The 16297-nt window shown below is 42.3% G+C and overlaps 1 protein-coding gene across 2 annotated transcripts in view; it reads right to left on the bottom strand.

Moving 5' to 3' along the window:
- CRMP1 (collapsin response mediator protein 1) overlaps positions 1 to 16297 on the bottom strand; it is a 52479-nt gene that overhangs the window by 29156 nt on the left and 7026 nt on the right. For both annotated transcript variants that reach the window (XM_074822104.1, XM_074822105.1), the window contains exons 2-3: positions 5452 to 5540; positions 32 to 216 (exon numbers count right to left, since the gene is read on the bottom strand). In XM_074822104.1, coding sequence (XP_074678205.1) covers positions 32 to 216; positions 5452 to 5540 — 274 coding nt within the window. The remainder of the gene's footprint in view (positions 1 to 31; positions 217 to 5451; positions 5541 to 16297) is intronic.

Here is a 16297-nt window from a genome sequence, read left to right as displayed (position 1 = left end):
ACTGGGAAGAGTTAGTACTGCTAGTACTCACTGATCATGGTGGTGCCCCCTGCTAGCGCTGCTTTTGTGCCTTGATAGAAGTCATCAACAGCAGTCATTCCTTGGTAGGGCTTCTGTAGGTAAGTGTTGACATCTATTCCCCCAGGAATAACCATGCGCCCGTTAGCCTCTATGGTCTTGACTCCTCCAGGAACAATCAGATTCTCTCCTATTTGCCTAGGCAGCACGGAAAGACAATATTATTTCACTTAAACAAAGATGCACAGGGGACAGAAGCTATTTGAGGCACGTAGGGGTGAGGAACCTAGGGGCCATAGAGAAAGCACTGGGACCCCAAAGGGAAGGTGAAGGTCAGGCACCCACTCTGACCACTCTGCAGGGCGCTGGTGAAACAAAGTGTCTGTGAGCCTGCCTAGCTGGGCCATGTGCTCGGGTTGCTTTACATTGCTCTAGTAGCCAATAAAGAAGTCGTAATGCACCAGCATAAAAACCTGGTTATTTTTAAATATGATTCCTATCTTTAAACAATTACAAATACATAGTTAATGCTCTCTTGGGGGTTCCAGTTTTGTATATTAAGTTTTTAAATGAAAACAGAAAAACATAGATCAAATATGACAGCAAGCTGGAATTGTAAATATATGGCAGAAGCACAAGTCACATCAAAAAGAAATTATAATTACTCTGTAACCGAGCAATGCAAATTTATCCTTGAAAAGAAATCTAAATATCTTAAGATACAGAAATACATATTTAAGAGACCCAACACCTCTAATCTAACATGTCACACACTCTTCATCCTCCTCTTACAGTTGAAACTCAGTGAAACATTCTGCATAACTGTGTATAAAAAATGTTAATTGCCTCTTGTCATCTTTTCCCCTTCAGTTCTTCAAAACAAGATTTTTTTCCTCACTATTAAAAACATGAAGCTGTCCCCCATGCTGATATCAAGCGAACTCCAGATACTTACAATCAAAATACTTCTAGTGTTCATGGACACAACTATGAGTAAATTAAGCTTTAACTTTTGAAGCCACATTACATTTTTATTACCTACTTCACATGGTGCCAAACAGGAAAAGGTACGGGTCTGTGTGGAAGCCATGTCTCTGCACTGTTACACCGTAATATATTTGGGCTTAGAGATAACGATAAGGTAGTTTAAGTTTACTTAGTTTATCTTGTATTACAGACACACAGTCCTCATCTTAATTTCCTTTTGTCTGGGATAAAATAACATTTATCCACAGCTAAACAAATACTCCAGACATCTGAGCTGCTGAATCTGTTTCTCCCATATTAAAATGCAACTACCACCTACAGAGCAAAACACAGCAGCTGATTAACAGCCAATCGCAACAAGCTAGAACCAAAAACGAATATAACTGTTAATTAAAACCAGTAAAAAAAAAAGGGATAATTATTCACATTGGAATTTGGCCAAACTGCCAGAGTTAATAAATAGCCCCAAGAGGACAAGAATTTGTTTCATATGCTATGCAAAAATGTCACCTCCAGCAGCTTGGCTCCCCCAGTGCTACAGGTTTTGGCTGGAGGGAAGCAGAACCATTCGGTTAGCAAACTCCCCGCCAGCATCCCAAGCTGGGGTCTCAGCCGCTCAGTGCTGAACACATCCACAAGGGCTTACTCGTGAGAGCTGTAATATCACGGCTTGAAGCCGTACAGCTCCATGTCAGGCATCTAATATTCATCAACACATATAGCACTGGGAGCATGTCATAACCTGTCTACAGCTGTGAGGAGCGCTAATAATACCACAGCAAACAAGGAATTGATATGTATTGTGCAAACGAGTTGCAAGAAGCTCCTCTGCTGTTAAAATCTGACTCGCGAAGGCATAACATAAGGCACTCCAACCCATGAGCAGATTGAACGCTTGTAAAAGTTAGGTAGCCCCACGCATAATAATGGTGTTGCACTAATTTTCATTAGTTGAATCCACTTCCAAGATTTTAATCAGAACAATCTTCAACCTTTGTACGGTGTTTGTGTAGATACAAAACTGAACTGGAAAAAAAAAATACTATGATCAATCTCCTTTAAATATGTCTAAGGTGGAATTGCACTCCAAGGACTAACACACCTTCTCAAAATAATACTAAAGAAAACCTACACAAAAATATAAAAGCAATTAATTTTTATTTTCTTCCACAATCAGTATCTACCAGTTTCCTATTCAAAAGACACATAACCTAACCAAGTAAAAGAGCACTAAGTATGTTATGAAGTTTTTTGATACTCACTGCTCATTATTTTCAGTGTACAGTTGAGTAACTGCTTATCTGGCAATGGGTGAAGTCACCCATGCTGAACTGACATGGAACCAAATGGCCTTTGTGGACAACACTGCGCTATTACCTGTCAGGAGCCTGTCTCATCTCTTGCCCTGGCATCAAGATTAAGGCTGGGAGAAGGCTGATCTTCACTGGCATTCAAGGTTATTTTTATTCTGACTGACTAGAACACAGAGTAAGAGATAATGTGACAGGATTCCTCAACTGCTCACTCGTTAATGCAAAGTGTATGTTAATAAGAATGGGGTTCGGTTACTTGTGGGTGAAAAAATACAATAGCACAGATAACTGTATTCTACACACTGTACAAATGATTGAGCTGGTCTTCTGATGCACCAACAACTAGAAAACTCAGACTGACAGAAAGTTGATGCTGTCTACCGTTTTCAGTTGAACAAGCTGGTAAATTCTGTCATACATGAGCTGATTAAAGCACAATGGAAACAGCAGGCTTCAATTCTTCGTAAGTTTAACCCCAGAAAGCTGAAAACCTCCCCAGAACTCCGTGGAGTTACTCCTGTCATTATCAAGGCCAGATCTCTTTTAGGCATCTGAGGCTCCCTCTAACTTGGCTCACTGCCTGCCCAGCTCTGGAGACCCCATCCCCAGTCACCCATCCTGCACACCTGTTAGTCCCCTCCAGCCTGGAGGGACCCAACCCTTTCCCTTGGCAGGGGCGGAACAGAAGACAGCAAGCACCAGACCATGACCTGCCACTTGGCACGGAGACCGGGGCTCATTTCCTCATGTGGATAACGGAGACAGGATAGATGTGGGAAAAATATATTATTTACATGCCAATGGCAATTTAAATTACTAAATATCTAAATTACTATTTAGATACCAGAGAACTGCCTCTCAGCTGCCATCTGAGTGTGCAGGGCTTAAGTTTCAGATAGGAAAAATCCACACGCACCACTGCTCCCTTGTACCTAGGGAGCTGGTTTGAGCATTGTTAGGTAGGGAAAAGCATCTACCATCCTCCAAACTATAGTTAATCTTCAAACACATTCAAGGTTATATCTACATTCCTCTCTGCAGGACAATCTGCAGGGACAAAAGGGTTAAAAGACCCTAGTCATTTCATTAGTCTGCAAGAGAAATCCAACCCTCTATTTTCCAATCATTTTCTACTGCAGAATAAGAAAATTAACACAGATCTTTTATATCATAGCAAAACCAGGACACTACTCCCTATTCTGGGCTGAGTGGTTTGGTGTCTGCTCCGTTCTGCGGAAAGAATTCTGTATTATCAGCAGGATCTGCAGCTGAACAGTTAGGGCATCAACTGAAACATGGATGCCTGAGGTTCAAGGTCCTGCTCCAAAGGATCTTGAGCAACATTTAACAACAATGTTAAATATTCAGACACAATGGGCAGTTCCAGCTGGAGAAACTAAGAGACCAATCCCAGAAAATACAGCGCTTTCCTAGACTGCAGAATTTATCATCTGAACACTGTTAGGACCAAGCCTATCTCACACTAGCCTGCCCTCACAAATTAGCTGCTTTTTCAGAGCAGGACTTCTTGCACAGTTTACACAGAAAAATCTCAGGTCATCTAAATCCAGGAAACAAGGCACGACTCAGGGTGTTGAATAGTAAATTTGTCTCCTTGGGCAAAGATAAAGGCATTTTAAAAAACAAGATCTTGCCTGTCTATTCACTATTAATCCTAGCTATCTTGGGCAGCTGAGATACCTTCTGGAGGTATGGATCCATGCATGGATTTCACAGGGAGTCTATGCAGTTAACAAGGGCAGCTGAAACCTTGGCACTGCTAACCTGCCTACTGAGTACCATTGCATTTCTGGAACCAAGACCAGCAGATTGAGACTCTCAGCATCTCATGCACTTAGTTGTTAAATAGTTTTGATGCTTGTAAGTGTTACTAGGAAATTTGCATCTGAACAAACAAAAGCACAGAAAAACTCAGCTAGAATATCTATCAAGAGAGAGCACAATTTGGTTGATCGTTGCTATTGAAAAAAAAGATACACATTCAAAATTTCTCCACTTAAAACAATATGTTCCTTTTGCCACTTCTGCAATGCAAGTGACGCTACAACTGGAAAGGCAGAGTGAAGTATTAAAAAGAAAACCACACAGTCCATGGATAAAAGTGTTCGAAATTTTTTTCTAATAACCTGAATCATGAATAATGTAAGTAGCCACAGATATATAAAGAATTAAACTTTTAAAGCAATGATAGCTTCTCACGAAAAGGAGCTCTGAAAACAAGTAGGTAATGAATTATTTACCAGATAACCATAATTATGTTCTATGCATTTAATTGTAGCCTCTGGAGACCAAACTTGTTAGGTCACTAGTGAAAAGGTTTAGCAGTCAAGAAAAAGGCTGTGATCCTTGTGTACATCAGAGTGCTTGTACACACTACATAACTTTGCAAAACTAGAGACCCCCATCTCCACTAAGTCAAGGTAGGAGCTACATAAATAGACATCTCTATTACTGTTTCCCAGGCTATCAGTAACATATATTTCATGTTTTCCACCTAAGGAATACTTTCCCAGTTCCTGTATTTTAAATTCTGATAAATCAGTAGGATTTTCTTTCTAGCTGTGTGAAGATTTAAGTTCATATTCCCTTTTTAAGCAAGAAAAGGGACATATGAGCAATGCATAACAGTGTTGGCCAACAGAACATGCTATGTTTCAGCATTAACAACAGGGCGACTGAGAAGGAGTAGGTCACCATTAGCACCGTGTAACACGTGGCATATTTCTGTGCCATACAATCCTTTAGAGCATAGCTGCATTCACCCTGATTAGATGTGGAGAATAAAGCTGTAATAAGCCTTCTGTCATACACAGACTCAAGAAATATCCATTCTCCTTACCATTACTTCTCATGTTGGGAAAGCCTACTTGCCTTGACCATGTTGGAAAAAACTAGGATTGAACTGTTGGAAAAGCAAATACCTTCAACTTATAGTAAAGAAATTTTTTACTTATCTAATCTTAGTAAAGATAAAATGGCAGAATTTCACTCACACTCCTCTACTATGGCCCCACATCTAGAGGTAACCAAGATGCTGGCTGCAAGATTTCAGGTCAAAATCAGGTCTATACTAACAGGCATGCAAAAAAGTTCAATATTTTTAAAAACCAACTTTATAAGTCCATCTTCAAGGTATATGTCTGCATAGAAGGAGTGGTCATCATTGATAATTCTTCCACCTTTAATGAGTAGTCGGTCACTCTGGGGGGAAAAAAAAGGAAGAAATGTGGGTTTATTGAAATAAATAAACATAATAGCATATTGATGATACCAAATAGGCTTATATTGTATAGAAAGCCATTATTATCAAAGCACTTACACTATATAAAAGTCTATGAAACAGGTTCAGGTGGGTACACAGACAGTGGAGAGGAAAACCATCGTTTCACTGAGTGTTTATTTCTAACTTTTGGGGCATGAGGCCTCATGGCCATCACATTCTTTCTTCCTCAAGGCAGAACTCATTGCATGTTGAAACACCTGAAACCCTGCCACATCCCCTTTTAACCACCACTTTACTGTACAAAGGCCAAAAAGGGAAGAGAAACCACCAGAATAAACTGCCCAACACTGAAATGGCCAAGCTGAGCTCACCTGGGACTCTCAGCACCCCTGGAAGAGTAACAGAACTTGAAATGGGAACGGACAAGGTCAGGGGAGGCTGCTGAACTCCATAATGCAGAAATTCCTGCCCAGGGAAGCTCCTTTAATGAACATCAGCTCAGCAGGGTTAACTCCACCACTCCACCATAGCCAAGGGACATGGCCCACAGCTTGTACCTCTCGTTCTGTGTTACAGACCAACAGCAGAAAATCTAGTTTCTAGTGGGCATGAAGAATATATTGTTGTTAACTTGTTATTCCTGCAGGTCAAAGGCTGCTGATTAGTTGGGGGCACTCCGTACTGAGGCTCCCCACGCTGTATCTCACTCACTCCGTGAATGAAGATGCTAGTGCAGCCTCCAAAGTTCAGTTTACCTGAAATATCATACAAACACCAGTGAGAGCTACTGCCTCCTTGTATTTTTGGAATGGCTAGAAAGCAAACATTTTTTCCCATGAAGAACTGTTCAAATACCAAGTCTGCTGGGGCACTGTTCACAACAATCATCTGTTTCTGTTTTTCTCTATTCAAATGGATACACTTTGTTCTCCAAAACTACATTTTACAGAAAGCAAATTTTACCACTGCATATTCCTGAGAACCAATATTTGAACTTCCTCACTGAAAAAGTCAGACTGGAAACACCTGCACCCTACCACCTACCCAGAGACAGAGAAAGTCTGTACCTTCAGTACTGTGCTGGTTTTGGCTGGGATAGAGTTAATTTTCATCATAGTAACTAGTATGGGGCTATGATTTGGATTTGTGCTGAAAACAGTGTTGATAACACAGGGATGTTTTTGTTATTGCTGAGCAGTGCTGACACAGAGTCAAGGCCTTTTCTGCTTCTCACACCTCCCCACCATAGAGAAGGTTGGAGGTACACAAGGAGTTGGGAGGGGACACAGCTGGGACAGGCGACCCCAACTGACCAAAGGGATATTCCATACCATATGATGTCATGCTCTGCATATAAAGCTGAAGGGGAAAGTTGGCTGGGGGGCTGCTCCTGGGGGACTGGCTGGGCATCAGTCGGTTGGTGGTGAGCAACTGTCTTCATTTGCATCATTTGTCTTTCTTGAGTTTTGTTTCTCTCTCTTTGTTATTTTCCTTTTCATTACAATTTATTACTTTTTTATTTTATTGTAATTATTAAACTGTTTTTATCTCAACCCACGAGTTTTCTCACTTTTACCCTTGCGATTTTCTTCTCCTGTGTCCACTGCAGGGGAAGTGAGCGAGCGGCTGTGTGGTGCTTAGTTGCTGAGTGGTGTGAAACCACAACAACTACACAATGCTTTTGGAAAGACTTTTGCCAAGTGACTGTGAATGCTGAAAACCTCTAAAGCAGTCAGAACCTTCTTTTCCCATGCATATATAAAAAAGCCATTTATTGTAAATTATTTCCTTGGCTCACTAGACAATACCTCAGAATCTCCATTTTGTCCATGTTTTATACTCCTCACTGCAGACTCAATTCCTCGTTTAATTACAGGTTGACTCACACATATAAACCATGCATGTCCCAAATTCCCAGATTAGAAAACAATTAAACAAGTTGATACATTTCCTCATCTATAAAACCAGGACAACCATACAGAACTAAAAGTTATTGATTAAAAAGTGCTAAGTCAGACTTAGGGGTGTTGCAACAACCTTTCTTCAATGTAACTTCTCAGTTATATGTAGCATTTACTTTCAGCTTGTCTTTGAACATTTTGCAGGTTTGAAGCCTCTATAGCCCTCTGTATCATTCTAGAAAAGCAAAAAGGGAGAAACAGACATTTTAAGGGGAGAAAAAAAGAGGGAAAAAGAAATTTTAAATGCAGTCTGTGACAAAAGAGTATCTACACAGAAGGTTTGAGGCTTTTCTCCATGTGCTGCAGCAGCGAGATGACCTTGGAATCAAGGCACAGAACTACAGTGAAATATGTCCCTGGGACCTGCCTTAGATGAAATATGTCCCTGGGACCTGCCTTAGATGTTGGTACCCTCTTGTTAAAGGATGGAGACGAATGCAAGTCCTCAGTCTGGAATATGCCAGAGCAGGCTCCCAGTTTTCCCCCCAGCCTCTCGACTGTCACTTGTAATTGCAGGACTCATGAATCAGCAGCCTGAACAGTAATAAGTTACGTTGCCATGTGCTGGCAGTTGCATCTCCTCACCATGATGATTTACTACACTGCCTGCTGACCTGCGGAGACCACCATCTTGTGAGCTCTTCTTAAGCTCATTCAATTGCCTTCCTAAACATTAATACTGTCCAATTACAAGAGGCAAGAGCTTACTGATACGGGCAGGGAACACTACCACAGCACTGCATCTGTCACTGCTAATTAGTCAAAAAATCTGCATGCTCATCAAGATGTTCTACATTTTATTTCTTTTAAAACAGGAGAAGATGCATAATAAATAGAAACAAACGTAACAGGCTGGAAAATTAATGCAGACTGAAATAAAGCAGAAGTACAACCCCAGAAAAATAACTGCAGACATAAGGATTTTATATGGCTTTGTATATAAATATACATATATAAGTGGCAAAACTAGGTATTAGAATAATCTGAACCTTAAAAGGATACAAGTGCAGTTTCAAGAAAGCACTCAATTATGTGAGTCATCCATTAAATTAAGACTCACTTACAGTTTATAAAGGATTATTGAATGTTTAGATACAAAGTCTCTCACCTTCATCAGAATTTCAAAGTGTCTAAGAAATTCTGGTGAATAAAGAAAACTGCACTTTATGGAGACTTTCAATGCTTTAATTCTTGACACCTTCCTGCTCAGAAGAAAATACAAACTGTTCAAAATTGTTGCAAAAGGGAGCAGGTCCTGCACCTGAGCTGGCCTATGGCTAAGGTTGCCCCCATGGGAGACAAGGCTGCCAAAAAACCCACAAATCTTGATGCTCGCCACTGCGCCCCACAGTCTGACAAACCACTGGGGAGGGTGGCATGGAGCCTCACCCAGCTTCCATCAGGACTGGATAGATGTGGAAACATCTCTGACACACATTTCCATTCCAGCAAATCAGCAAATTCAGAAGAAAAAGGGGTTTGTTGGAACCTCTCCCAACCAGCTCAAGCTACCAGCATGTCTGTAGGACACGTTACAGATCGCTGCAAGCCAGGACCACAAGCAAAGCAGGGTACCTTTACACAGATGGTGCTGATGGGCACAGGCAACCCAGGCGAGGTTTCAGTGCCGTGTGGGCACCCCGGCAGCACACTGTGCCCAAGCAAACAGGCGTTCCCTCCTAGAGCCTGCTCCGGACCAGGGCTGGCTTGTCCTTAGCCAAAGCAGCAGTACCAAACGCCTGTGTGCACCTAAACGTATAGATGCATTTCCATGAACACACTGGAAAAAATTACACAAACATAACTGACTAGCAGGGAGGCATAGGTTAACATTGACAAGCGATTTGCTATATTCTTCATGAAATAAACTTTCATACAAACCCTTGGTCAGCATGCAAATACTCATTCCCCACCACAGCCTAAGCATGGGCTTCAGGAACAGGCCACAGCCCTGGCCTGAAGGCAGAGGGATGCTGACACCTGCATTGCTGCCACAGTCACGGACGCCTGGGCGCTCCTGCACCTTTTTAGGTCACTGGTATTTGCTGCAGTGAAACCCTGGACAAAAATCTGGGCACACACAGGGTCTGTGAAGTAGGTTAGCTTTCTTGGGCACGCAGCCCGGCTGCACATGGTCAGGGGCCATTTCTCATTTACTGGGGGCCTGATGTCAGGCAGGCTGCTTGCAGTTTTCTTACCAAGTGCCAAATGCCCAGAAAAACTAAGGACCAAAGTCCTCTTTTGCCTGGACAATGTTCCAGACAGGAGGACAGTCACACTCTGTAGCACCCTGGGGAAAGCAGGGGGGCTGGAGGGAGGAGTGACCTGAAGCTCATAAATTAATCATGCAGCACTGGCCCATATTACCCCTTCCCAGCTGTAAACCCCTCCAGGCAGGACACTTTCTTTGCCTAGCTGTCAGATCTACCCTCAGCCACTCTGGTGACCTTTAACAGCAGTGAGCTCATTACTCAGCTCAGGAGGTGACAACAGTGTAAGCCTTCATAGGGTGGCTGCCACCTTTCTATTCAGCTAACAGATGTCTCAGTCACTAGTGCCCTGCCTGCTGAGCCCTAAGGGATCCATACCAAGTTTTCAGTGCATTGCCTGGCACAAGAAGCTGCCAGCCCAGCTCTTCCCGGTGCAAACCAAGGGAAGCTGCTGGGACCCTCTCATCCCTCCAGCCCGCCAAGGACAGACAGCAGGAATGCAGCAAAACAGAGAGGGGGTATTATGTTGAACATATAAACTGAGCAATTCATTAGGTGCCAAGATTCAAGGGGAAAAAAAACAACTACTCTCATTGACATGGGAGGTGCAGAAAGCACCACTGTAAATCCATGCCATTGCTCAGCATTCGCTGCGGGGTGTGGGAGCTGAGGTGTTGCTCCTCCAGAGGTGTGTTTCTCCTCCACCCGTCGCTGCTGCGATGATGCGACCGCATCGATGTAATGCTGTTTGTTTGCTTCCGGGTTTTGTGCCTGGCTATGACACAGCATCAGCACAGCAACGATGCTTATCTTCTGTCTCCCTGCAGCTCCATTTTACAAGCACTCAGGCACCTCCCAGCTCAGCTCACTGCTGAGTACGATACAGCCATTCCTATTACTCACAGCTCTTCACCTTCAAATGCTGCACACTGCTTTCCTGGTGATTTTTTGCATATCGTGGTCTAGCTTCTCCTGCTTAATCTAGCAGCAAAGCCACAGAGGTTAGTCTGCGACATGACAGCAATTTTCATGGCAGCAGAAGATGCCACAAACTCAGCATCGTTTGCTGCAGGAGGAGGGGCCAGCTGCTCAGACACGAGGCGGTGGCTTTCTCTCCCTTACTATTGTTTGCAGTAAGTCTTACAGTAAGAGCAACATGAAACATCCGTAAGCTGGTGATTGGCACAATCTGTATAAATTGCCTGTTTTGCTGAGTTTTTTTAAATCAGCTTGGCTCAGCTCTTGTGAAGCATGTCCATATTTTCATATACTCCCAATGGTACGAGGCCAGCAGAGACAAGCAGTGTCTGCATCAACCAGCCAGATGATGAGCCTGAGCCCTGCTGCAGTCCTGAAATATGCAGTGGACTCTGCGCAATTACAAGTGAAGTCAAATTCCTTTGGTCAGTAAATCACTCAACCCTGGGTTATTTGCAAATACGATTCAAATGTTAGATTCAAATGTTAGAGCAGGAACCCCACTAAGAGCTACTCCACTCCGAGCTAGAGGTATTTAAAAATATTATGCATAACAAAATTCAAATACATTTTTTACATATGCAGCTCTCAATCTGCTCCTGGAACTACTGGAAAACATAGTAACAGAAACTGCCATCTTCTGACATAAGATTTACTAAATAAATATTATCTCAAATTGGTGCAGCATGTGAAAATACAATGCAGTTCTAGCAAACCATACACTTTTCTTCAGTATTGATACCCATGGTACTGCACCTGCAGGCACCTTTCAGAAAAAACCACACCTCTATCATACAAGATGGAGTTTGAAAAACAAAAGAATGAATCTGCCATTATGTACTCTAACCATACAGAAAGATTCAAAGAGATTTCAAGAGGAGTGTTTTCATCAAATAGCAGCACCTGTCCAGACTGCAATTCTGATATAGGCTATTACATTCTCGTTTTTTCTTCCACAAATGGAATGTCTACTACAGTTTCATCTCTAAATCAAGCAAATCATGTCTTTTTAACTATTTACAGTTTGCTTTACAATTTAACTACAATTAACTTCACATAACATACCCAGCACATGGGTCTAAGCTTTGCTTCATTCTTGCATTTGGACTTTTACAATTGCTGCATTGCAGCCATTGCCAACTGAAAAATTTGCAACACTCTTGGCCCCAGATCTTCCAGGCCTAAAGGAGGAGGAAACACTCAGCAGTGATTTCATCCTTTGCGTAATTCTAAGGACCTACCAGAGTATACCATTGTCCTTACATCTCCACAGCAACAATGGCTGCATTCTCTAAAATCCAGATCAGTCAACGGCCCTGAAGATCACTATGGATTTTATGCTAAATAGCCAATTGAAAACAGTTTAAAGTCCAAATCCACCTGTATTTCCAGTTCTCTGCCTATAAATGCATGTGACCTAAAAGACATCTGATTAAAGGCAATAGACATAAGAAGCCATTAGGCTATGTTATCACACTTGCAGCCTCTTTACTGTTTTTAGCATTGGAGAGGCCAAATCCTTTGCTGAAAAGACTTTAAAAAGGCCACTGAGAGTTAGAAAAGACACCAATTTAGAGGGAAGGTTTAAAAGCCACAGGCTGAAGTTTGAGTTCTTGATTATCCAAATCTCTACAAGAAGACTATTTTCAGGGAAGCGGTTTCTCAAAGGCAGAAGTCCCACAGGCAGACAATGAAGAGAGACACTCAGAGCTCCTCTGTGCTTCTGTGCTTTCCTTCTTGCGGTTATTTCCCGTAACATGCAAGAGATTTAATTATTTTTTTGTGCGCAGATATATTTGGTTGTCTATGGTCAGAGCTGGTCAGATTCAGACCCAGTTGTGATACCATACCGTTACATTAGCTTTCTTTTAGCAAAGTACTTACAAATAAGGAACATTTTTAAACTTAATGGCAAAGGAAGAAAGACATCCTTCCCAAGAGGAATACTTGCTTAAAATCCTTTCATAAGGATCAAAGAGTTGTAAATGGGATTTCATGAAGTACTGTCTGCTGATAGAAGATCTGCTTTTAACCAGCACTATCCTTCCTTTTGAATTTCACGTCTAGGCTACCCTCCACAAGAAGTAATTTTTAGCTAGGGTGATTCCTGAATCAACTCAGGGAATTGCTTGTAAAACACTGTATCCTTGAGGTATCATTTCCAATAGGCCACTAATGGAGAATCCTGCTTTTAAGGTCCTTCTCTTAACAAATGTGCTCCAGTATATGGCAATTCATTTAGGAAGGATTATGTTGATTGTAGTAATGCTGTATCTTGGTCTGTAGCCAATATATTCATTCATCTTTATTCATTTAAAAGATCTGATGTTCTTTTGTTTCCCCTTTGGAGACCTGACTTTCTATTCAGCTAGCAATTTCACTTCTTAATCACACAGTGTAAAAGGGCTACTCCTACAGCTACGAACTCCATGGGGATTTCTTCCCTGTAAATGTCATCTTTGCTTTGCTTTTAGAACGGAAGCACAACAAACATCTTATTGATTACAATATTCATTGGCATCACCAAGAGTTTCACCTAAGTACGGGCTGGAGGGTTGAACCCATTGCATTGTGTGTTGTTATAGCCACCTCTTGGGTTACACACAGGTTACGTCAATTAGAGCTGAACTCAAAATCTCAGCAAGCCATTCACAGGAAAGGTTAAACTTGGGAAAAAATAACAGCAATTTACAGCATGGCGGGCTGCTGTGTGCCCCTGAACTGAAGATGTGTTTTATCTAACTTCTAGTCAGAAACCTGCATCAGGTTATTCGGACACATTAGTCTTGGCACCAGTCGCGGTCAAAATCCAGCTAAGACCACAAGGAATCCCTTCTCTGACAGAGGAGGTGGACGTAAGGGAAACAGAATAGTAGAAAATGCTCTTTAATATGATGTTAGCAATGGTAATTCATGATTGACTAAATCCAATGGATACAGATGCATTTGCACTCAGACACCTTCTGCTGTCGTGTTGCACTGCATACCTACTTCTCCTGCAAGTCACAGCAAGCAGTGATGCTTGCTGCCTCACCTGGCATGGTATCAACACTGGTTCATGTACAACCCTTCCAGTCTCTTAGCTCTGAGCACTGCTCCTTTAGCCAGCCACGTGCAAGTAGGCAAGGGTGATGATTAGCTTTACTTGGGTCCTATTACACTCAGGAGATTTACACTAAAGTCAGTGGGGACATTTATTATTCAGTGACATTTATTATTCACCCAAGCAAGAGCTGAGGCATTAAACCTCATCAGGACATGCAATACAGATCAAAACTTCATCTTGTGACAAGTGCATCAAGTGACAAGCAAAAGTAATCCCAAAGTATCTCTGTCTCAAGGGACAATGCCATCATCTTTACATGTAGCAAGATTATAAACCTGCAAATTATTTTGCTTCTCATCTCTGTTCCATCTCTCTCATACATACAAAAGAAGCCGGAAATTTATCCCAACTAACTCTCACAGTGCCCAAATGCTTCATAAGCCAGGGGGCTCTCCTGGATCCCACAAAGGAAAATGAAGCTTCATCCTTTTACCGCATGTATAAACTCGCTTATGAAAGAAATGGCAGCAAAGCAGAAAGCAGACCCTGACCTCTTGTCAGGAAAGTGGTTCACTGGCAGTAGTTGCTCTCAGCACTTATAAGAAAGAAGTTCAGACTTGCTAAGCAACCACCTCACCACATCAGTTGTCTTCCCAGGCAGTCACTGTCCCCTTTCCAAACCTGCCCGGCTTCCAGAATGCAGCTCAGCTCCCCACAGTGGCACCAGCTATGATGCTGAAAACCCTGATGCAGGCACCAACTGACAAACTTGCAGTGGCATTAAAGGAATCACTGCTCCAAAGCCTTCCTTCTGTCCCTCTGCCAAAGGTTTCAATCTCCATAGAAATCTCCCCAGAGGACCTACTCTGAATGTAATTTAAGACATCAGATGGAAGTGGCTTAAATACTATGGCCACTTTTTCTCCTGTAGAAAAACGAAAGGAAAAGACTTATCACAGAATCATAGAAATGGTGAGTGGAAGTCCAACAACCTCAACTCAAGCAGCTAAAGCATCTCCAGAGCTGTCAAGTCCAAGTCCAGTGCAATATGCAGTGTGAATTCACAAATATTCACCCACAGACAGGTAAACTGAGAGGGGCCAAGTCTATTAAACAGCTACAGATGGAAAAATATAACTTTGAGGATTAAGCAAATATTCAAGAATAAGAGGGGATCCAGAAGTCTCAGGCCTTGGTGTTATGAAGCAGGACAAAAAGTGCTGTCTAAATCCATCCAAACCTTGCGCCAACAGCAGAATAATAATGTGAGACATTGTTCCCATGCCCAGCATTCAGTAGGCTTTTCAAACACTTTTGGCACATCACACACCAATCTGTGTGTAGCTTTAGATTATTAAGCAAAGGCGGGTGGGAATAAAAGCACGGCCAGGGGAGATATGGAATAGATCCAAACCTAAATGCAGACTTTGGTTTGCCATTCCAGGTACTCACCACGCCTTGCATCTGTAGGACATGTCCCACCTGGTGTCCAAAGTGAATTGGCTGGCAGCTCTTGCGCTGGTGTCTCACACCAGAACACCTCACGTTACCTGAGCACTTTGCTCAGGCCAAACAGAAAGTTTCTGTCTTGACCCTCAATAGTTAGCTTGAGATCAGTGTCTCATGCAGGAAAAGTCCAGACGAATGCATTTTTTCTCTCTCAAAGTATTCTGCTGTCTTCAACTGAAGCCTACTTATTTCTCAGCTCTCTTCACATCAATCAATTCAAAAGGCTACAACTAAAATTATTCTCTATGCCCACTCCTCTGAATTTCTCCAGCGTCTCTTCATTTTTCTGCATCTGCTTCTACTTCTCATCTTGTGCCAGCTCTTCTCTTTACTTGCTAAGCTCAGTAGTGAGATCCTTCCTCTGTAACATCACATTTTTGAGCTCTCTGTCTCCCCATGCCTTAGTCTGCCAGCTCAGGACCAGCAGCTCCTTCCCCCATTCATATGCCAATCTTTGGACCATTCCCAGGAATATTATTCCCTTTTCTAAGAGACTTGTGCACCATTTGCCTCTCCAGTGTTCCTCCTTGCATTTGCTTTGGTGACTAGCTATTCTCCCCTTGCTCAGAAGAGTTGTCTTCACACCTCCTCTTCACTGAGCTCACACTGATTATGTTTTAATGGTTGCAATTGCTACTGGAACAAACAAGTCCTCTAACAGACATTTTACGTGCCACATGCTTTTTTAAAATTGTGCCCTGTAGATACTGCAATTTTGAGTTCATCTGGGCTAAGGCCTTGCTTGAAAAGTGCCAAGCATTACCAAAACACACAAGCCAAAATAATTTGTAACAGATCTTTCAGTGTCATCATCCCTATTGATTCCCTGTAATATGCTGCACAAGAGGAGTATAATAGCAACATTAAAAGCAATGGGCAGGGGGATGTATCCTGGAAAATCTGGTCTGCATGAGAGCATGCCTGCACAACCGAAGCACAAAAGATTGCCACCTCATGCAGAAAAACACCTCAGCAATGGATGTGGTGGCTGACTATATTAAACAGCCTGAGAAATATGTTCCTGCAGATGC

This window comes from Strix aluco, chromosome 4 (genome assembly GCF_031877795.1).
Source record: "Strix aluco isolate bStrAlu1 chromosome 4, bStrAlu1.hap1, whole genome shotgun sequence".
NCBI lineage: Eukaryota > Metazoa > Chordata > Aves > Strigiformes > Strigidae > Strix > Strix aluco.
This window is presented reverse-complemented; position numbering and strand designations above follow the sequence as displayed.